This window comes from Anabrus simplex, chromosome 6 (assembly GCF_040414725.1).
Source record: "Anabrus simplex isolate iqAnaSimp1 chromosome 6, ASM4041472v1, whole genome shotgun sequence".
In the NCBI taxonomy this organism is placed as follows: domain Eukaryota; kingdom Metazoa; phylum Arthropoda; class Insecta; order Orthoptera; family Tettigoniidae; genus Anabrus; species Anabrus simplex.
Window position 1 is genome coordinate 75,541,137 of NC_090270.1, and position 23,794 is coordinate 75,564,930.

General features: G+C 36.3%; 1 protein-coding gene across 1 annotated transcript in view; it reads left to right on the forward strand.

The window, feature by feature from the left end:
* The window catches only part of l(2)gl (LLGL domain-containing protein l(2)gl), a 452,154-nt gene extending 449,665 nt beyond the window's left edge, over positions 1-2,489 (forward strand). Inside the window, exon 21 of the mRNA XM_068228315.1 lies at positions 1,943-2,489. Within this exon, the coding sequence (XP_068084416.1) occupies positions 1,943-1,947 (5 nt within the window). The 3' untranslated portion in view covers positions 1,948-2,489. The remainder of the gene's footprint in view (positions 1-1,942) is intronic.
* Positions 2,490-23,794: the final 21,305 nt, after the last annotated feature.

Genomic DNA, 23,794 nt, shown 5'->3' on the forward strand with positions numbered 1-23,794 from the left:
TGTACATTTAATAAACTTTGGCTAGACAGCAGAGTGTTTCCCGAATTGAGTGGTTGGTTGGACATATTGGTAAACAATGTAACTTCAGCATATTGTAAAGTGTGTCGTAAATCGTTCAAACTTTGTAATATGGGTAAACAAACGATTGCTTCTCATGCTAAAGGACCTACTCAAGTAAAATACATGAAAGCTAAGTCTTCCCAGCCAACAATTTCTTTCTTTGCAAAGAAAGATGCCTCTTCTCCATCTCCAAAGATATGTAATCAACAGTTAGCACTACATCCATAGCTACAAAAGAATTGCAGTGTCAGGAACAAGTCACATGAGTTTAAAGACTTTCAGTCTGAATGAAGATGATGTTACATCAGCTGAATCCATATCGGCTCTTGTCACTGGAAAGATGTCTTTCAGCTCTTGTGATGAAATCTTTGCAGTATTCAAAACAAGGCTCCCAGACAGTAAAATTGCTCAGAACTTCACTAGGGGCAAGACTAAAGCTTCCTATGTTATAAATCATGGATTAGGACCACATTTTAAAGAAAGTTTGCAAAATGACATAACAGTGCTCTGACTACGTTGTTTGTTTTGACAAATAATTAAACAAATTTAGGATGTCAAATGGACTTGTGTGTAAGGTTTTGGGATGTAAATCATCAAAAAGTTTCTAAAGGTATAGTATTTTTAGGCAGGGCAGCTGCAGATAACTTATCAGATGGGTTTATACATGGACTCTCCTTACCATTGGGAAATATTCTTCAAGTTTCAATTAATGGGCTGAATGTTAACCTCAGTTTTATTTAAAAACCTTAAAAGCATTTGCAAGTGCTAAACTCCAAGGGTAAATCTCTTCTTGATGTAGGCACGTGCAGTTTGTATGCAGTGAATGGAGCCATGAAAACTGGGATCTCCAAAACCTACTGCGACTTTTTTTCATATTTTCAGATTTCTGTACAATCTTTTTAAAGATAGCCCTGCTTCACATGCTAAATATATATATACATAACAATGAGCACCGCATTTCCTTACAAGTTCACTGCAGTAAGTTGATAGGAAAATGGACGGTATGTTGATCAAGCTCTTAAAATATATGATTACATTGACAAATTTGTGAAAGAGTGCACTGAAAATAATAATAATAATGATGATGATGATGATGATGGATGGTCTCCGGAGAGGCCTGGTGCGGGTCTTTTTCTCGTAAACGGCCTATTAGGTGACCTGCACGTCTGTGAAGATGAGGGCTCTACCTAGGATGATTTCTAATGCTGAATACACCACACACACCCAGCCCCCGAGCCTTTGGAATTAACCAATTAAGGTTAAAATCTCCGACCTGGCCAGGAATCGAACCTGGGACCCACTGGACCAAAGGCCAGCATGCTAACCATTTAGCCATGGAGCTGGACACTGAAAATAATGAACAATACCTTAGAGAAGCTGTAAAGAATCCACTTTAAGGCAAGATTACGTGCTTTTAGAAGTATTTTGTTAGAAACCTATGGTGCCTTATATTTTTACGTTGTTTGAAGAAGTTATGAGAAACACTCCGAACTCTTATTACTTACTTTGCCTTGCTTTGTGTACCTGGCCATTATATTACATTTAAATGCATAGTATTATCCCATGACTTTTCTCATGTCAGGCTATTTCATTTTATTGGAGTTCTTAAATATGAATGTTTTATTAAGAGACAACTAATCAGATTGTTGGGAAATATCACAAATTAATGTTCTGTTATATGATTTAATGGCCAACTATGTTATAATGAGTACCAGTGTGAGATTTTCTGTTATTAGTCCATACAGCTGGTGTCTGAGAATATGTCAACAAGCATTAAGACTTGAACACTTACATTACCTGAGATTACTTTTTTATGTACATATATACCGTATGTACCAAAACTGTTTCATGTTGTAAGGTTTCCTTTTTTTTCCTTTTGCAGATTAACCCTCGTAAAGCTCCTCTTGCCAAGATGGAGGATTTAGAAACTGAAGTTACTGCGGAAATGTAACTGATAATGGATAGAGCACTTTCAGAGAAATAGTAGCCCAAGGCTTCGTGCCATAGCGTGTTTTGGCTGGTGACAGTTTGATATTGTCTCACCTACCATCAGGAGAGTTGGTACTGTACTTCCAGTAGAAGTGTAAGGTCAAAATGTGTTACAGTAAACATTATCTATTTATACATTTATCATCAAACATTCCATCCCATTTTTCTTGTCATCCACAGCAGCTTTTTATTTTAGATTTACATTAAGCAGTGAATCTAAACTTAATGTAATTACCTGTCAATTTTGTAAGATTTATTTTTTACACAGAACATATGTAAACTAACACTATAGATTAGTCATGTGCCAGCAATTAAACTGTGAGAAAGAAAAATTGCAAAGGAGTGAACCAGTATTTTTTATGTATTAATTGATGCTGAATTTTGTTCTTGCGTAGAATTGTCCAATGGTAAATGTAAATTAAATGCTTTGTTATAACTGATTTTTATATTTATATTATTATTGATCATCCTTGTGTATCTTAGCATACTACAGTGTTTTTTTTTATATTTACGCATGAAAGAATGCAGATAGGCTACTTTTTATGCCTTGGACAATGCAGACTTAAGTTTTAGGATTCTCGGTGAAGGATTATTAACGGAGTGGATGGATATATCGGTATGTGTGATGTATGTTTGCATGTAATTTGTCAGATTTTACCAAATATTTGTAAGGTTATTGCAATCTGAAACACTGTTTAACTGATTAAATATACCTGTTCTTACGTTTACTTTTGCACTTAGAATGAATTAGCATAACAGTAATTTTTTTTCTCTCATCAAGGTTATGTATGACATATAACCCGAACTTTGGCAGCTTATTCTGGTGGCAGCTGTGGAGTATATAACTTATTATCTAGAAGCTTTAAGTGACATTTTTCCTCATTTGGAAATAAAATATGTCTATCTTCCTCTCTCAAATATAAATATCAAGGTGACTTGTTTTGTATGGAACCAAATAGAAGGCTATATGGCCTTTAATTTAATCTTTTTTTCTTATAAAGGCTGGTCCTACTGTATTTCTGTAGAAACACATTTGTATTCACTGTACTTTAAGTTGGTGTCTTTCAAAATTGAACAAGTTGACTCGTGGTTTTGTATGAGCTTATATAATGTTGATATGGTTTCACTGGATTTTGTTAATGTCTGCCACAATTTCCAACCACATCTTCACTAGACCTGTATATTAGACTGTCTAAAATGGTCCATTTTATTCAAATGATATTTTTTTATTGCACTATATCCAATCAAAGCAAGATTTCTTTTGAATACCACCTCCTCCCTCAGAGTTTGTCCTGTTGGCTTGAATTTCAAGTACTGGCGTTTGGTATCGCTTCACATTTCAGGCAATCTAATTCCATACTGTGTCAGTTTCTTATACAGTAGAGCCTCAGTAATTCATGCTAATTGGGGTTCACGTGTCCTCGAATTATTTTTTTTAACTCACATTACATGGAAATAAGAACAGATCAAAACATAATGCGTGAATAAATGTTTAATAAGTACAACAAATAGTACAATACAGTAAATAACAATTGTATGGCCTCAGCTACTGTGTGCAGACATTTTAATGCAATGCCATCTGGCTGCCTGCTTTTCAATTTTGACATTCCGAATTATTCTAGGCCTAATAGATGGCAGACTAAACCGAACCTCTCTTGGGCGTCTATGGCTGTGGTTGAGTTTTGATCCATTTTGTCGGGTGAATACCAAATATATCGCCAGAGATCTTTTACGTGCTCACAATCATACAACATGGAGTGTTGAATGGATTCTTTACCACCATTCAAAAATCCAACTACCTCTTGCAGGTTTGAACCTGCTATCGTGAAATCTGGAGGCCAATACTCTACCACTGATCCACAGAGGGAGCTAATACAGTACTTACTTGTGTTAGATATGGGCTAACATTATACCAAGTTAGAAAGAAACCTGAATTTAAATATGGGAGTTGTATACAGTTTTCTGTTTTAAAATAGAGCCCAATATTTTGAGCAGCAGTGATGGGGCATCACGTAAGAAACATAATGTCAGTCGACATAGCTTCTTCTTCCTGCTGGCGTAGCGCAGTAATGCATCTAGCACTGCCAAACCCTTAGCGTGTGTCATCACTGGTAGAGTCTCTTCAGGCTCTTCTTCTTCTCCACAGTCTTAAGCAGGTTCACTAATCATTTTAACAATTGAAACATTTGCCAAGGTTAGGAGTAACATACAGGTGTGCGTATTGCTGATTGCTATAATGGTCAGCCTGATCCTGATTTTTTTTTTCTTGTAGTGACAGCTGTACTTGGGTGGGGTTTTTATTTTCCATAATGGACACACAATTTCAATTAGGAAAGGGACAAATAAAGAAGCAGCAACAAAGGAACAGTATATGTACTCACCAAAACTCAACCTAAAAGATATCTGTCAGTATGTAATAGTATGTACATTGTAAACAAAAAAACATACTTGTGAGAACTGTATAAAAGGTATTTTATTATATTTTTTAATGCTTAGTTTTCATAAGATTGGCTTAGATTACACAGAACCTGGAACTACCAAGTCTCTACTGGATTATAATGTCTGCAACATTTTTGTGTTGATTTATTTTAAATGGAAATCTTCTATTAAAATCAGAGATTCAATTTCATTTTATTTATTTCTTCCTCTCTCATAGTGGTTCAATGCAGCATTTGCAGTAGTTGTGGAGTATTGCCTGTTTCTTTTGGAAACCTAGAAGCTGTGGGTTGGGAATGGCTTGTGGTGTTGTAATGTAATTGTAGAAATGAGAGAGGGAAAATAGTTAATTTATTATTATGCATTCATAAAGAAATTGCTTTGGGGAACAAATAAAAAAAAAAGATTGTGTCATAACACATCACATAAAGAAATACTGTCTTAGAATCTCACCAAAAAAGTACTTGTGGTCTTTATCAGTCTTGCAGCCTCTTTCAGCAAGAGGAATTATATGTCTTGTCAGTCATTATAGTAGGATACTGTATAAACCATAAGTAAAGTTAGTCTTCAAAATTAAAGGAAAAGTAATAAAGTATTAGACATTGCAGATATCCATGTTATATGTAGAAATGACTAATAAGTAGGAAACAGTATTCTGATATATTTTACACCTTCAGAGTAATCATGAGTGGTTAGGCCTGAATCCTTGGAAAGTGTTGTATCAGAAATGAACAATGGGGAGTTAATTGCATTAGCTCAAATATAGGAGGATATTGTGCATTATTCTTTATATTGGTTTTCTTACATTAAACTTTTTCCCACATGCAGACTTCTTTTGATGTCAAAAACAGAAATTGAAGACATACATGGAAAAGCAGCTTAGCCTACACTTTTTTGTGGACTGAGATTTGAGCAGACAGTATAAATGTATATTTCTTACATAAGATTTTCTCATTTTCACAGTTACATCATCATTCCCTCCCCTTCCCACCTTTGCTTCTGCTATCGTTTAACCACACCAACCTAAACAAAACAGTTCAAGCACCACAGTTGACATGATTATAATAGTATAATTATAATATTATAATTTTGTTTTTGCTTGTAGTTTCACAGTAACCATCAAAGGTTTTTTTGGCAATGCAAGGATGGAAAAGGGCTAGGATTGGGAAGGTAGTGGTCATGACCTAAATTAAGGTTCAGTCCCAACATTTTGAATTAGTATGAAAATGGAAAACCACGGAAAACCATCTTCAGGGCCACCCATGGCAGGATTCAAATCCACCATCTCCCAAATGCAAGCTCACAGCTATGCAATCCAAAGTACACAGTGAACTCGTTTGGTTTTAATATTTTATTGTGTAAAAGCTATAAGCACTCCTCAAACTTGACAAAAATAATTATTTAACAATGTATTTTTTTCACGTAGAATATTTGACTCTTGGTTGGCTATCCTGCTTATCTAATAGTTAAATTGCTTTCCACTACAAAGCAGGTGTGTTGCAGCAGTTGGTTAGCCCATGCTTGACATTACAGAAAAAGCATTTTGAAAAACACAAAAATATCATCTTGCCGTTATAACATAACGCAATAGCCCAATTTTTTTTTTTTTTTTCCCTAATTGAATATTAGTCCTTTTTCCAAACATGTCTTCAATTGAATGGGTGAAAACCATAACGGTATAAGTAACATTTTGGTCATTCAGAGAAAAAGACATTTAAACATCTTCAACACTCATATAAAGCATGGTATTTGTAGTTATACCACCCATCACTAGAGCGCAGAATATTACCGCTATCACTTGTATCCCCTGGTTGGTGAAAGGATACATCCTCCTGGAGTTACATCCTGCACTTAACTCATTTTTTAAAGAAATGTCACTTATACCGTTATGGTTTTCACCCATTCAATTGTATTAGTAATATGTTTTTTTAATTAGCTTGGAGCAATGAAAAAGCATTGCTTAAAATTAGATTAGTCGTTATTTAACAGCATTGTATGAAACAAAATATTTTCCAAGATAGACAACTGAAACATAGTGATAATATTCAAGGACAAATTATCAGGGTTGTAATCCACTGTAACCTTCCAGCTGTGGTCAGGTTAGTTCGTATAGTCCAGTCTAAGGTCAAGGTATGGTATTATGGTGAATGGTGTTGTCTCACTACTCCATTATTATAAGATGAGCATAATGGAGCAATATTGGAATGAAAATGACACAGAAAATGGGCATTCTGAGAAAGTTTAGTGTGCCTCTACTTAGACCATCATAAATTTTAGATGCATTTAAGAAAATCTGTACTTTGGATGTAGAGGTGGAAAGCTAATCATCTCACGTCATGGAGGAGTCTAGGATAAGTTACTACATTCCGTTGTTCACGTTTTACAATCAAATGTCGGTATAACAAAATGCTGGGGTCCGTGAAATTATTTTCATTGTATTGAAATTTTCTTCAACTGAATGTACACAAGAACAAACCATTCTAGACGTGAAATTATACAAATACAAGTGTCCTTTTTACCTAGGCCTACTTTGTCAGAAATCCTGAATTTTATTTTCACAGTAGTATGTATAACTCACCTGTTTCATTTAGAGAAAAAAGCTGTTTTTTTCCAATCTCCTTTACGTTGCACCAACACAGATAGGTCTTATGGCAATGATGGGATAGAAAAGGGCCGTGGCCTTAATTAAGGTCCATCCCCTCCATCCCCACCATTTGCCTGGTGTGAAAATGGGAAATCATGGAGAACCATCTTCAGGGCTGTCGGCAGTGGAGTTCGAACCCACTATCTCCCGAATGGAAACTGATAGCTACGTGACCCAAACCGCACAGCCATTTGCTCGGTGTAATATTTATTTTCCGCTGAAGTTTTTACATTGGACTCTTCTAGGTAGTTAACGATAAGACTTGCACATTTCATCACATTATTGGGAGCATTTTTCTGTTTAACCAGAAAACACCATAATTCACTAGAAACAGTTACAGCCTTGGAAACAGACAGGTTTTTCTCTCACCTTCATCACCACTAGTATCACCATTATCTTCACAATTTTCACTCACTTTTCCTTTTCTTCCATAATACTGTGAATTATGTCCTCTCCTGTAATCTTGCTTTTCACAGTCTCTCCATTGTCTATGCCAATAAAATCACTGCAGTTACATTTGCAGAGGTGGGATTTTTCTCCAAATTTCTGTGTCCAGTTTTATGACAACAGCAGGTTTGTTGTTTTCCTTCATTCTGAATCGGAGATGAAATCCCAGGCTTCCACCAGTCATTCGTTATCACTGTTGAAGGCAAGCTTCTCCACACAGTCATGAATATTTCCATGGCTTCTAGAATGGTTATGTTTGTACTCCAACAGCGAGTCTTAATCGTGACCAATAATGCACTTTGGTTGTACAGATTATCGCCTGATTGGAGGCTGCAGTTTAGACATGCAGTTAGGTAGTAACATAATCCCTTTAATGAATTCCATCTGCCTTGGAATATTGTTATGGAAAGAGCAGTTGTCTACTAGAAGTAGAATTTTTTTTTATATAAAGGCTTTCATTTTTCTTTCCACTTCAAGCAGCCACGAGTGAAAACTTTCACCAGTCATCCATGCTCTTTGATTATGGCTGTACTCACATGGTAGGGTATTTAATCCTTTAAATCACTATGCAAGTCTGTACTTTCTAATAATTGAGTTGGGGGGAGGGGGCAAGTTTTCTGTGCGTGTTAAGTGAACACTCACCATTGTAGTTATTGTCTCTTTAGATTTCTTTCCACCGTACCACATTTCGCCTTTCAGTGCCAACATATGATTTGGCATTAAATACATCATGTGGAGGATACAATCGTTCACTGCTTCCCTCTACTGTTGCTCCTTCCAAGCTTATTTCATATCTCTCCAAAACGATGTAACTGGCCATTGCTGCTGTTGAAGTCTGTGATGTTTGAAAATAATGCAAAAAATCTAATTTCCAACATCAGATTTAGTGTCATCATTGCCTATTTCTTCTAAAATTCTTAATTTCTCCTTTAAAGAGAATTTTTACATTTTTTTCTTCCGAGTTACCGCATACTTGACCTAACGAGACAAATTGTACTTTGTGTACAAAACATACTCTCTGCACACTGAAATTAGCGATGAAGGGCCTACAATTCAGTGTTCTTGGTACACATATACTCTAATCCTTGTGACTGTCTACAGTCCAGTGTTATAGGATTGATCATTGTAGTCCCTGCAAATGTAATGACAAAACAGTTTTGCTATCAAAGGGTAGAGAAGGGTCCACCTACCCTTTGATAGTGATCAATTGTCAATACGGACCATAATGAAATTCATAACTAATGGAAAGCACTTTTGTTAATTGTGCAAGACAATGAAAATACCCACACCTGGAAATACAGTACTGTACACATACACTTAGTTAAAGTAATTGTATGCTGCAATTCTCCTTGGACACCCCCACCCCCATCAGCAGTAAGAAATTGACAGTAGACTTTAGATGGTATCAGAGATAACAGGATATTTCAAAACCAGTGCAACTGCTGAGACATTTTATGCTAATTTTTGCCTCCCATATTCCACATTCCTTATAAGAATACTATAATGATGCTTTCAGATGTTGATATGCAGTTTATGTTTCACAATAAATAGGAAGTGGAGGTATGTATACATATCAAAATTTGTTCAGCTGGCCGTAATGTTGATGAAGGGACATTTATTTCTTTAAGTTCTAATGAAATCTTCATATTACCAGCATTCACTCAAATGAAATTATTTTACTTTGTGTCTTATGGAACCATAGACAGAGATTATAAAGTTTTTAGTTCAACTGAAAAGTTTGTTCAGCTGGTACCCATGAATGTATTCAAATCATTTAGCTAGAATATGACACACAAGAGTAGCTGTCACTGCACAAGTACTTAAGATGGATTTAGGTGGAGTAAAGTAGTAGTGATACACCTGCCATGACATTACTAGCCTTCCAGATTACTTCAGTCTGATAAATCTGTTATTATGTGTTTCTACTTGAGTTTTGACAATGATGTTACTTCTTAGATGTAACTTATGAAGTTATTTAATAGGCAGTATACCTGTTCTTCATTTTGTGTGACAGTGTGCATACATAAAGGAGCAGAACAGCTTGCTTTTAAGCTACTCTGTATGCTAAAAATATATAAATATGTGCATGCTGTTAAACTATTATCCTATTCATTGTAACCCTGCTCCCACTAAATGAAGAGGAATGTCCATGGCAGTGAATTGGTATCATTAATAAATCATTGATTTCCTTGACAGGACAACTGCTTGTGTGAAATCATTTTTACAAATGCTGTGATATATATCAAGTTAGTAACTGGAGACAATTTTTGTAAAAGGCAATACTAAAATGTTAAAAGTTCCCACCACATTTACAGTGAAATGAGAATTTAGGAAGTCTCCAGAAAATATGTGCTCAAAGATCATAGGTACCATATAAATGAATTCTCGAGATCTAATATACTAATGTATGGGATAATATGTTGTTATTCTTGCTGAATAACAAATCAAGATAGAGAGAGTCTTTGAAATTTGGACCTCAGTTTCATGAAGTGCTGGAAGATTCTAAATTTTAACAGTAAAAGTTAAATGCTATTACTTACTTACAAATCAACAAATGCACACTTTCACTGGATAATAGTGAAGTCAGTGTAAATCCTTAATTTCTTGTTGTATTTGCCATAAATTACATTTTTATTCTTAAATTTAAGATGAAGACTCCTTTTATTTTATTTTATTTTCTGTTTGTGCTGATTACAAATTTTTTTACTCTCAAAAAAACAGCAAACATTTAAAAAAAAGACAATATGAAATGTTGGTTTCTTCAGTTGTATTCTTTATATATAGAAACATCTATCGGGGATGAAAACCACCTCCAAAAATAAACTACTTTCTTATTTTTATAAATATGTTGATGCATTAATGGCAAATTGTGGCACTACATTTAAGAAAGTACACAGAGTTATCCATTTAACTATGGTCTTTTTGTTTGAAGATACAATTTGTATGTGTATCAGCAATATAATTGGACTCTGTAAACTGAGATAACATTGTATTATTTTACACATCACTACTTGCATACAAAAAGTTGCTAAATGATGAAGTGATATCATCCTTACTTAATCTTAAAACAAGTAAGTAGATCCTGAATGGTTCAGAATTAACCCTTTGTATTTGTACCTGCTTTTCTTGTTTGTATTTTGAAATCTACAAAATTGTGATTAAATACCTGAGAAAAAATTTTGTCCTGTGTTAGTCAATTTTCTCTTCTGCATTCCTACTGTATGTTTATGCACGTATGATTGATATCCTAGTGAGGATTACGAAACAAAAGCAGAAAAAGAACTTGTTCAGTTCAGAAATGTGAACTTCTGATTAGGGTGATCAGACGTGGGGAACAAGAAATGTGAGTCTGTAAACAGATATTCTTAATTTCTTCATATCTGGACTTTGTATTGTTTATTTAAAATATTGCAATTTAATTAAAAGAAGTCTTTACCAAGTATATTAAGAGGGAAGTCTATACAAGCTCAGCTAACAATATTACATTTTTATTACCTATTTTGAAAGATTCTTTCTAATAATTTCACCTGCTCCAGAATTAAATTTTAATAGTCTAAACATAAAATATTTTTCAAATGCTGTTTAAATGCTTCGCACATATCCCAATTCCCTCATATGCCCACAGCCAATTTAATTGTGAGGCTGTCCTGGTGTACAGAAAATAAGCAGTGCTTTTTAAAGATCAACCTTCATTTTTAATGTCTGTAGTACGAATAGGAAAATGTTACGAGTGGGAGAGAAGGAACTTCATTATAACATCTGCTGGTGGTGCAGAATGGAAAACAAAAGGAATAGTAATGGTCGCCCTGCTCTGCTTTTATCCTGTTCATTAATACTATGTGCTTGGACTGTATAAAGTAGAGTAACTCCTCTGTGCTGGCATGATCTAAACTCTCAGGAAAATAATTGCCGTTCTGTCAGTTTTTGTTATGTAATAAAATTGTATATAAGTTACATTTTCTAGAAAAACAGAGCTGGGTGTGATTAGCGTAGTAGCTTTAGCTGCCGGCTTTCAGCCTCGAGGGCCAAGGTTTGATTCCCGGTTGTAATTTTAACTTGGAAAAATCACATTATTTAGTAAGGGGATTCAGCCGTTTTTAAATTATTTATTTATACAATTAGCTTTACATAGGACCAACACAGGTAAGTCTTATGGTGATGATGGGATAGGAAAGGCCTAGGAGTGGGAAGGAAGCAGGCATGGCTTCAATTAAAATACAACTGGTGCAAAAATGGGAAACCACGGAAAACCCTATTCAGGGCTGCTGACAGTGAGGTTTGAACTCACGATCTCCCAAATGCAAGCTCACAGCTGAATGAGCCAGAAATACCAGAAAACCTGAGATATGCTGAAGAAAATTTTTGTTCTAGAAAGAACAAGTCTATTGCAGGAAATTCATCGCAGTCATTTAAGTACTAGCCAAGTGCAAGTGCTTATGAAACATTGACCCTATGAAGCAGCACCAGCAAAAGATAATGGTAGAAAAACAAACAGACAATACTGTGAGGTAATAACTGAATCAATAATATGACTAGCTTTCTTGCAGCTGAGTAGTAGTTAGTAGTATTACTAACAGCAGTACGCTGCTGCGCAAAGTGTGGTTAGTAATATTACTATCACCGGGCGTATAGTGTTAATGAAAATAAGAATGATATCACTTTTATGTTTTGCTGTGCTCAAGGAAAGTTGAGAATATTACTTGTATTCATATTAAGAAATATTCATTAGTTGAATGCAATATTTAAAGAAAATTTGCCCTTGTTGTAATCTTGAGCTTATTGAGGTTTCAAAAGGAGAGAAAAAGCGTGGAGACTTATCTCTCTGATGGCATATGATCAATGGTAAACAGGCATTCAAGTCTGTAAGACTGATTTTCACAGCTATTTAGTTAATATGTTCAATGTGTCTAGAGGAGACGTGGTTTTTAGGAGACCTGTTCACATTGAGGATTAAGGTAAAGCGTAATGGTAACTATGAGACTGAAAAATTAATAAATGAAAGTAGAAATCATGAAATTACTTTTTTTTTTTTTTCAGGAAACTGTTAGTTATTTCAAAATATGTATTAAGCTCTTTCATTCTCATTTGTTATAGACAAAATGAAAAAAAGGGTTCACCTAATTTACTATACAATAAATTTGTCAACCTTTTTTAATTGGAGTTGGATTGTTTGTTGGAATGAAATCGGCTCCAAGTTCGTTATAACTGCACTAAGTGGACAGTATGTAAATTCATTATAAATGCTTGAATGCTACAATCATGTTTTTATAGAGCATTTGTTGCCTATTAAATCTATTTATTTTGTGATCTTTTTAAAAATCAAATTTGTACACAGTCCATGCCAGTTAAAATCAATTTGAGGCTGATTAAGGTTTTTTAAATGTTGCAAGCACTTGCTGTCACTGCTTGGAATTTGTTAGTAATACTGTTGAAAAATGTACATGAACAATTTAAAATATGAAAATACATCACTTCTTTGAATGAGTCAATGTAAGGAGTGGTAAATAAAGATTTTTTTGTAATTTAAATAATCACAGGCTCTTATTCCTAATATGTCCCTGTCCTTTAATTGTGAATCTACAATAAGAAATAACCTGCACACTTAAACCTTGTCTACAATAGGAGAAGACAATATAATTCGAGGTAGCATTACTAGGTTAATAATGTGAAAATGGCTGACAGATCTCTGTGTAAATAGTTCACAAAATGATAGAGATTGACTACAAGTTGCAAATACTAGTTTATAAAAGTATCTGTAAATGGCACTATTAAACCTGATTCCAGTAGACTGTGAGGAGTTGCTAGATGTCTGTGTGCAGCTGGAAATTAAGTACAGTGAATGTGCTTGAGAATTGTACAACTGGAGAGAAATCTTCTTTTTTCTTAGGACTTACTGCAAAACAGTTGAGTCCTCAGCCTGAAGGCTGGTTAGATCAGCAATAGCTCCATCATCAGCTGTCCTAGACAGCCTAAGCTTCATTGAAGAGGCATACTAGGGAAATGAGGATTAAGGTAGTTTCCGGTTACTTTCCTCACTGAGCCAGAACCTATCCGTCTGCCATGCCCACGGAAATGCATATACTCCCAACAGATTCTGTGAGTGACATTTTCACATTCTTCATCAAAGGGGTTGGTGCATAAGAAATGGCTTTGTTATACAGTGGACATTCATAAAAGAGGTACTTCATTGCATGGTAAGCAAATAGTTAGCAAATAAAATGCTATGTAATTGAGTTGATATATTTACTTAAATATGTTCAGAAAGTTCCCGGTGATTACTGACTAGGTTCTTTTATTGAAATTGCGACAGGAGAAAATGTGTGACACATTGGGTTGGAGCTAGCATACATGAATCCTTTGTTTACAACTAACTCTTTGCCCTCATCAAGTACTAATAGACAGTGTTGCAGATGCCATAGTTCTCCAAAAAGTATGCTGCACACTGAATTCCTTTGCCCCTGCCGTATCAGAGGTGGTCTATTTCATCTCCACCAGACTGTCTTAATGCCAATTTTGTTTTAACAAGGTCTGCTTTATAGTAGGAGAAATGACAATACTCGTCAAAAAGCTACATCAGCATAATAATCTCGAAGACGACACCTGCTGGCAGTGAAAGTGTAAATCATTACTTCTTTTCAATTACTACAGATTTTAAGAAGCTTCTCAATACAGACTGATACCTTCAGTGCATCTCTCCCATAATTCATTTCAGTCTTAATTGCTATGTTTAAGTTCTATACTTTTTCCCACAACCATGTAATCTCTTCAGTAATTTCTGTTCTATAATTACAAAGATCCATGCTTTCGAACCTAAAGAAAGTACAGGTTCATTGGACATATTTAAAACTATGCTTTTATTCCTTTTTAACATGAACCAACTTGCCATTTTGCCCACCAATTAGTATAAACTACCGTATTTACTTGCATAATTTTCTCCCTTTTTTTTTTTTTTCCAACCTCAAAAACGGGTAGGGAAAATTATGGAAATCTAAATAAAAATAAAAATGAAAAAATTAACATAATTACCTTATTTAAGTTACGAAATTTACTTAGTCCTAAAATAGTACAAAATAATTGAGAATATGTATAACATAATCGATTTTAATAAAAAATCAAAGGCAATAATTATACAGAAACCGTCGTCTTTTAATGTCATGTGAGAATTTGCTGAAGATAGGAGCCAGATACCTGAAATAAATTAGAATAGTGTATTAGGGTAAAATCCGTAAAATTGCCTATGCTAATATGTATTTCACTTCAAGGAAATAGACTTACCATGTCATTCATCATCGCTTTCTTCTGAAGTCGTCTGCGATGAATCACTCCCATTCTCTTCCATCTCCCAGATGGAGTCATCTTCAGTTTCATCTAGTTCATTGGAAATGCCAGTTTTCTTGAAACTTTTCTTCCTGGAAGGTGTCAGAGTATGAGAACCTCTCGCCATCCATTCAGAATATACGCTCTGCACATTGTCTTTGAATGGCTTCTTGATGCTTACATCAAGAGGCTGCAAGACTGACATCAAACCACCAGGAAGTTTTCACCCGTCCACAGTAACAGCCAGCATAACTATGCAGCGAAGCTTCTCTGCCGCAGTAGTCCTCATGACTACGCTGGATGCTCCCTTTTTGGTAATTGTAGTGTTTCTTGGATTATCTAAGAAAATCAGAGTTTGATCTACACTTCCGATTTGCTATAGCAGGTAATTGTACTCCCGCCGCTTCCTAATAAATGTATGAAACTGCACGAATTTTTCACTGTGGTCCTTCGGAAGTCGCTGACATAGGAATGTCCTTCTTCAAAGAGAAAGATTGTTCCTTTTCATGAACCAACAAAGTCACCCTCTGCTTGCTTTAAAATCAGGGGTTTTCTAGGGTTTTTGCTACTTCTACAGCCTAACTGGAGTATCTTGTGGGAAATTGAAAAGCCAATAATTTCTCAATTGATTTACGTAAGAAACAACTTCCTTTTCAATTTCTGGATGCTTTCCGGATTTTGGTCCCCGAAATGATAAAGTTGTTTTCTTGGTACATTGTAATTTCTCCTTTCTGCTTCTGTCAGTAACGCACGTGTGATGGCGCTGCAGAAAATTCACGAGATGCAGCACAATTGCCATTATTTTCAGCAAATTCTTTTACAGAAAATTTAAAGTATGCATCGTAATTACTGTTTTTCTTTCCCATCATGTCACTAACAAACACTTTCCACAACAATTCACACATAAGAACACTATTGAAAGCAATTACTGTATGCGTGCGAGTCACAGCTGCTAACAAGGGCAAGTTATGGCTAGCAGTCACAGGTGTGTTCTGGCCCCGGGCACTGGAATGTTCAGTAATCGGTCACTTCCTCCTCTCTTAGCATGGGAAACATGAAATGGAATTTCCAAACTAGTTCCCGATTTCCGAGATGAGTCCGTGGTTTGCAGCTAGTGGAAACTATAGATAAAACAGGGAGGGAAATATGCAATTTTTTTTTTTTTTTCCAAATTTTCACTATAAAAATCAGGGGGGGGGGAATTACACAAGTAAATACAGTAGTATTACCTTTGTTTCTTGCACCTCTGTCTCCAGTAATGAACATATTACCTTTTGAAAATTGCTGCCATGAAATCCATCCAGTTCCTGAGTTTAAAGTTAATTTTGTCTGAAGACTATATCCTAAAACAACATAGATTTTAAGTGTGGGTTCCTGTTTGCTGCTCTTTCCATTTCTTGAACTGGAATAACTAACCAGAAAACCTCTCCATTTGATTGCATGAGGTTTGGTTTTTGGCACTGATGCTGCCTTCTGGAATATCTTTCCCCGTACATCACACAAGGACTTTCTTTTCTTTCTTTATTCGAATCAGAAGTACAATAGAATAATACTACATTTAAAAGAAACAAACTATATACATAAATATATTCAAGTAAAAGGTCTACAACAATATATGTCATACAGATTCGGCCCAAAATTTGGCCACTTCAAGGGCATTTGTATTAGCCAGCACCAAGTCTTCCATTGTGCAGTTTGATGGACACAAGGGACAACATAGCAGGTGATCAGTTGTCTGAAGTTCACCACAGTCACAAAAGGCCGTATCGATGGGGAAGTTCCATTTCTGTAGAGTCGCTGTGGTTCTACCCACTCCAGGTCTAAGTCTGTTTAAGGACCTCCATGTCAACCAGTCCTCGGTGTGACCGGAAGGCAACGCTTCCCGTTGTTCCATCCATTTCAAAAGGCCAGGGGTCTTTTGTTTCCATTTGGTAATCCTGGCTTTGTCCGATGATCCTTCCAGGTGTTCTGAAGATGTTAAAAATGCTTTCCTGGACTTCAATCTTCGTTGGGCAGGTTGGTATCCAAAGAGTGGATGTGAAGGTATTAAATTTTTAAGCCTTTCGTTGTTAGCAGCAACCTCTCTCCTAACGTCACAAGGAGCAATACCGGCAAGGTAATTGATTTTCTCGAGAGGAATTGGCTTCAGGACACCAGTAATTATTCTACAGCTTTCACTGAGTGCCACATCAATCTGTTTTGCGTGGGCAGATTTGTACCACGCTGGACAGGCATATTCACCGGCGGAGTAACATAAGGCTAGTGCAGTAGTTCTAATAGTTTGTGGGTGTGTGCCCCAAGTAGATCCAACAAGTTTTCTAAGTAGTGTGTTCCTGGAAGAGACCTTTTGTTTTACATTCATACAGTGCACCTTGAAGGTTAGACTGCGATCGAGAGTGACGCCCAAGTATTTGGGATGGAAGCAGTGGTCTAGCGTAGCTCCATTCCATGTCACAGCGAGTTTCCTGTTGGCTTGTCAATGTCGTAGATGGAATGCACAAACTTGCGTTTTGCTTGAGTTTGGCACAAGTTGGTTTTGATCATAGTAGTTGCCGAGTTCTTCTAGGGCAGCTTTCAGGGTGCATTCTATCTCTTCAAAACTATCTGACTGGACAGCGAGAGCAAGGTCATCAGCATAGATAAAACTCTTGGTGTCTTGAGGCTGTGGCTGATCATTTGTGTATATATTAAATAACAAAGGTGCCAGTACACTTCCTTGAGGCAAGCTGTTCTTTTGAGTTCACCAACGACTTCGCCGACCCTGAAATTCAACAAAGAATCGGCGGTTATGAAGAAGTGTAGCTACCAGTCGTGTTAACTCAAGATCTTTAGTAAGACTGTGACACAAGGACTGAGATGATATTCTATTGCTAGTCATTTGGCTCCTTTCCCAGTCCTTAGCAATATTGCAGACTTTTGTACAAACAGCACAGTACCTCAAATGGAAAAATGACATGTCGTATGGCTTTTAGTGCCAGGATATCCCAGATTGGGTTCAGCTCGTCAGGTGCAGGTCTTTCTATTTGATGCCCGTAGGTGACCTGTGTGTCATGATGAGGATGAAATGATGATGAAGACAGCACATACACCCAGCCCCCGTGCCAATGGAATTAACCAATTAAGGTTAAAATCCCCGACCCGGCCAGGAATCGAACCCGGGATCCTCTGAACCGAAGGCCAGTACGCTGACTGTTCAGCCAATGAGTTGGACAGTACCTCAAATAATCAGCAAGTAAACATATCAATAATGGTTCTAATTCCTAAATTAAATAATACCTTCACCACTAAGCTATACTACCATACTTAAGTGAATATGTAACCAAGTTCTTCAAATGATCTGTCCTCTCCCATTTATACTGCCACCTAGAATAAAGGTCTTGAGAACAATGAACAAATGAAGGTACTTACAGAACAGACATTGGCACCGTGAGGGAAATGCTAGAGGGTGCACTTGAACACCCCCTTGCTCGTCAAAAAGGTGAGATGAAGAGGAAAAACATTCAAGAAAAATAGCTTGTGTAATACAGAATGTAATTTGCTGTACTCAGTAGAACAGAAATTCAGTACCTAGAAGTTAATGAATATTCAGCAAAGCTTTGGAAAATCTGGTATCTTTAAAAACAAATTAATGGTGGATCACAGGCTTGAGCCTTCTTGGTTCTTGTCCAGATTTGTTTGTCACAATGTTGGAGAATTATTCTTTTTCGCTCTCTTCTATAAACAGTTAGCCTCTAGTCTTCCATCATAGACTAGTTCCATGTCTTGACATGCAGGAATGTACTGAGTAGTACATGTTGTGATTGGAAGAATCAGGCCAGACTTGATGGTGTCGCTTGAAAAATTAAATTGGCATACTCAAAGGATTAATTTTATGTTCCTTCAAATTTCTGGACATCACATCATGTGGTGGTCTCAGCCATTACATTTGGTATTGTAACAGTAAATGTTACCATGTCGGCTAGCAATGCATGAGACTTGACACAGGTTGTGTCCAGTCTCTATCTGAATCGTTACAGAAGAGAGGGTAGCCAGAAATAAGTATAATGGAGTTTTTCTAAGTTTGTTGAAGAGTTTATTCATAAAGTAAAGCTCAAAATTCAACATCACCTCATTACAGTAGTTACAGTTAAGGGTCTCTCCTTGGATTGGGCTGGAACTGGTACACTGCGGGTTCGCAATGTTCATTTACAGCTGCACCATCTTCTGAGAAGGTCTGGAATATCTCAAATTTCTGGAAGTTCTCGATGATTTAGGAGCACTTGTAGAAATGGGAACGATACTGCACTAGTGTTCGAATGAACTCCTAAGGTATTCAATCTCTGCATAAACAAAGTTATTATTATTAACGATTTCAAACAGATCACAGGTAACGATAGACTATCCCTAAAGTCCGATCGAACTTTATAATTATGATATAATCTCACTGACGTCAAAGTTATCGCAGTCAATAAAACAAGAAATCAAATTGAACTAGTAATGTTAACTGAGATTGAATCTGTGATATATCAACCACTTAAGAAAGAAAATAAACAGGTTACTTTATCACAGTCAAATATGAATAATGTTGGCTGAATAATAACACAGAAAATCAAGTATTTCACTTCTTATCACTTTTCAAGTTCACACAGTTCTATTCCGAATTGATCCTTGAAATAAACTGTAACTAAAGAATCTGATTCCATGAATTTTGTTCCGTTCACAATTAAATAATGTTAAAATGAAAACACTGTTTGTTCTGGAACTGTCCTGAGTTCGACACAAGTCCTATCCAACGAAGTAATAAATATCTTATGCGCGTTAATTACACCAGTTTATTTAATCACAGATTTGAGACTAAGTTCCACCAAGAATCTGATCACTTGGAAAAAATCTAAGTTCATTGGCACTGTTAGACTGATTTAATTATGTCAATAACTTGGTAAAGTAAATGTACAGTTCGAAGAAATATTCTATTACTTTGGTAAATTTAAATACTAAATTATGTACAGTTTGACGTTCCACTGTCAGAAAAGTTCTAACACTTGTTAAATTTAAATACTGAATTATGTACAAGTCGATATTACACTGTCAGAAGAGATTTATCACTTTTGGAATTCAAATACTGGGTTATGTTAAATCACTTTATCAAGGAAACGTACAGTTTGACGTTCACCGTCATACAAATTCTATCACCTCATGAAATTCAAACATCAAATTATGTTCAAGTACTTGGTAAAGTAAAATCATACTTGTGAGAGAAAATATAAGTTCGAACCACACTGTTCACGTAAATAATTAATCACTTGAAATGTACACGTCTTGTAGTGGAACTTTTATTGTCACACGCAACATGATGCTGAAATATTCTAAGTTTGATCGAAGCATTGCAGAGTTAGAGTTTCATAACGCGGACTTAAACTTTCATCGAGGTCGAACTGGAGACTTACATTACGGCGGCGGAGAATGACCAACAGCCAACCGACCGGCCTCAACTGTGGCACAAAGTAGACTGGTTTAACAAGTGAAATGCCTGCTGTTTTATATAGGATCTCGGAGAATTGAGGCTATTTTATCTCATTCAATATCTCTGAATATTTGGCATATTTCTTCCAAATTCGGGGATAATGATCACTAGAATGTGTAGAATTTTCTATCGGCTGACATAACTTGGCCTTGACCGTATTCCTCAGGTCGTGACGTCACAGCTCCACTTCGCTCTCAGCTGGCTTGCTTGCAGGCTGCCGGATGTGATCACTTGGTGTGGAATATAACTTTATACGTCAGGGACTCTATCTCGAACCATCATTCCTGGTACAGTATCTTCAACCATAACCTGAGAAAAATTGCGCTTGTTACTTCATAAAACCAGTCTGTAGAAACTTTTGTACTTTAGAGTGTCAAAACAGTAAATAACTGAGTTTGTAGAAATTACTTGCAATTACGTGAAGTAAAGAAAGATGTATTTTGGGTGATGAAATGCTTTTAAAACACATCATCATTCTTTCCCCAATTCCCATTCGCCACTCCACTCAGTCCCCTCTGCCAGACTGATCGAGATTGCACTTTTCTGAAAGTAATTCTGTCAGTATCCATGAAAACAGGTGCCTGTGAAACTATTACAGAAGCCAGATTTATACAGTTTGATTTCATGTAGAAAGGATGAAAAAAGAAATGCCAGAGAGTAGTTGGATAAGGAAATTGGAAGCAGGGGATCAGGAGGTAACAAAAATAAGAGGCATAGACTTCATCTTTCTATTTTGATGTTGTTGTTTAGGTCATAAGTCCATAGACTGCTTTGATGCAGCCCTCCATGCCACCCTATCCTGTGTTAACCTTTTCATTTCTACATAACTATTACATCAGACATCTACTCTAATCTGTTTGTCATATTCATACCTTGGTCTACTCCTGCTGTTTTTAACCAACTACACTTCCCCCAAAAACTAACTGTATAAGTTCTGGGTGTCTTAAGATTTGTCAAACAATTTGTTTGTTCAACTGGTCAAATTTCGCCAAATCATTCTCCTCTCAACAATTTGATTCAGAATCTCTTTAATTCATGATTCAATTTACTCATCTCACCTTCAGCATTCTTCTGTAACAACACGTTTCAAAAGCTTCTATTCTCTTTCTGAGCTAGTTGTCGTCCATGTTTCACTTCCATACAATGGTATACTCCAGACGAAAGTCTTCAAAGACATCTTTCTAATTGGTGCATCAAATTTCAAAGAGAGCAAATTTATTTTAAGAAAAGTCTTCCTTGCTTGTGCTAGTCTGTATTTTATGTCCTCCTTACTTCTGCCATCATTAGTTATTCCTCTACCCAAGTAAGAATATTCATCTACTTCCTGTAAGACTTCATTTCCTAATATGATATTTCCTGCATCACTTGACTTTGTTTGACTGCGCTCGAGGCTCAGATAAAACAACGATATTATCAGCAACTCTCAGAATTTTGATATCCTCTCCTTAGATTGTGATTCCTTTTCCAAATTCCTTGTTGATTTCCTTTACTGCCTGTTCTATATTGCCCCCTTCTTACCGGGCTTGCTCAGCCGGAGAACGAGAGTCTCACAGGTGGACCGTTCGTTGTCTGGCTTTGCTTATTTTGAAGGCACTGAAAGGGACAAGGACTAGTGACAATAATACAAAAATATCAAAACAACAGGTTTTTGACATATACAGTATTACCAACTAGCACTCAAACAATAACAAATTAAATTAAACAAATCTTGATGTTCAATTATTATTTTTCTTCTCTGCCAGTTCATTCAAATACAGCATTTAATTCTTCCAATAGCCTTGATGTCATTAATTGTGCAAATACACAGAAGGATATTAGCCTACTTCTGGCCCAACAAAACACAAAAAAATAAACTTCTATGGGAGAATCTCTTCTCAATAATGTTGTTATTATTTACAAGTTGAAAACAATCCAATCTGAAAAAAAGACTGTCTGATTCATACTAGTTTTAAACGTCTCAATATCAGATATATCCATGTCTACATTCATTATCTCAAATGAAAACTTTACTCCTTTAGAGTACTGAATTAAACGTCATCTCCATTGAATTGGAAAAATAAATAAACAAATTTTTATCAGAAATATTACTCAAAGAAGTCTCTATCTGACTTAATTTCATCAGATTGTACTTGTACAATAATTATTCCTATGAAACTTTCTTTAATATTCGATTGAACAAATGTGATGTCAATCTTTAGCATCCGACGTCTTGAGAAATTTTTAGCATTGTAGGCTTTACAAATATAGTGAACCCCGTCCACTGGTGCGAAATAATTCTTTCTTATTCATTACTGTCTGATACTCTGAACGCATCTCAACTTAATTTTGAAATAAAATTTACTAAAGGTTCAACTCTCAAAATGTTAGATCAACTCAAACAACGATGCTGATAACCAGGACCCAACGTAACAAACACGTGGCCGGGTCACAAACACAGTCAGAAAAAACATATCACAATTCACTGAAATTATTACCATACACACACAGTATTCACACTAAGGCACACGAGAATTTTACATTATTTACAACAAATTCCAGACTTTGAATATTATATTTTGGCTTTTATCCTAGGCATATGGATTCTCTCGATGATGGTATCGGGTAAAGAAAAATCCATTCACATGTCTCAGAAATGTGATGAAGTCTGGATGATCACTTGGTCAAAGGTAATGAAATTTACAACGTTGGTCATGATAACATCGGTGGTTGATATCTAGAAAAATTGTCGTCTACAGAAACGCACATAGTACAGGTCAAAAATTCGCATTCGCTTTCGTGGTTCATGAGTCACGACTCCCCCTGTGGGTGGGGGCGGTAGAATAACACCCACGGTATCCCCTGCCTGTCGTAAGAGGCGACTAAAAGAGGCCTCAGGGGCTCTGAACTTTGGAGCGTGGGTTGGCGACCACGGGGCTCTTAGCTGAGTCCTGGCATTGCTTCGACTTACTTGTGCCAGGCTCCTCACTTTCATCTATCCTATCCGACCTCTCTTGGTCAACTCTTGTTCTTTTCCGACCCCGACGCTATTAGGTTTGCGAGGGCTAGGGAGTCTTTCATTTTCACGCCCTTCGTGGTCCTTCTCTTACTTTGGTCGATATCTTCATTTTTCGAAGTGTCGGATCCCTTCCAGTTTTTCCCTCTGATTAGTGTTATATAGAGGATGGTTGCCTAGTTGTACTTCCTCTTAAAACAATAATCACCAACCAACGCGAAATCGGGAGGTTGTGGGATCTCACTGGTGTCTGGTTGACCATTTTTGTTCTGTACTTAACATCTCTTCAACTAGTACTAAATGTACGTAACACGACCTGATAGGTTGAAGGTCGGTTTCGATTACAATGCGGTCGTGAAAATTTAATATTCATTGACTTGGCCCTCAACCGGCAACTTAAACACAC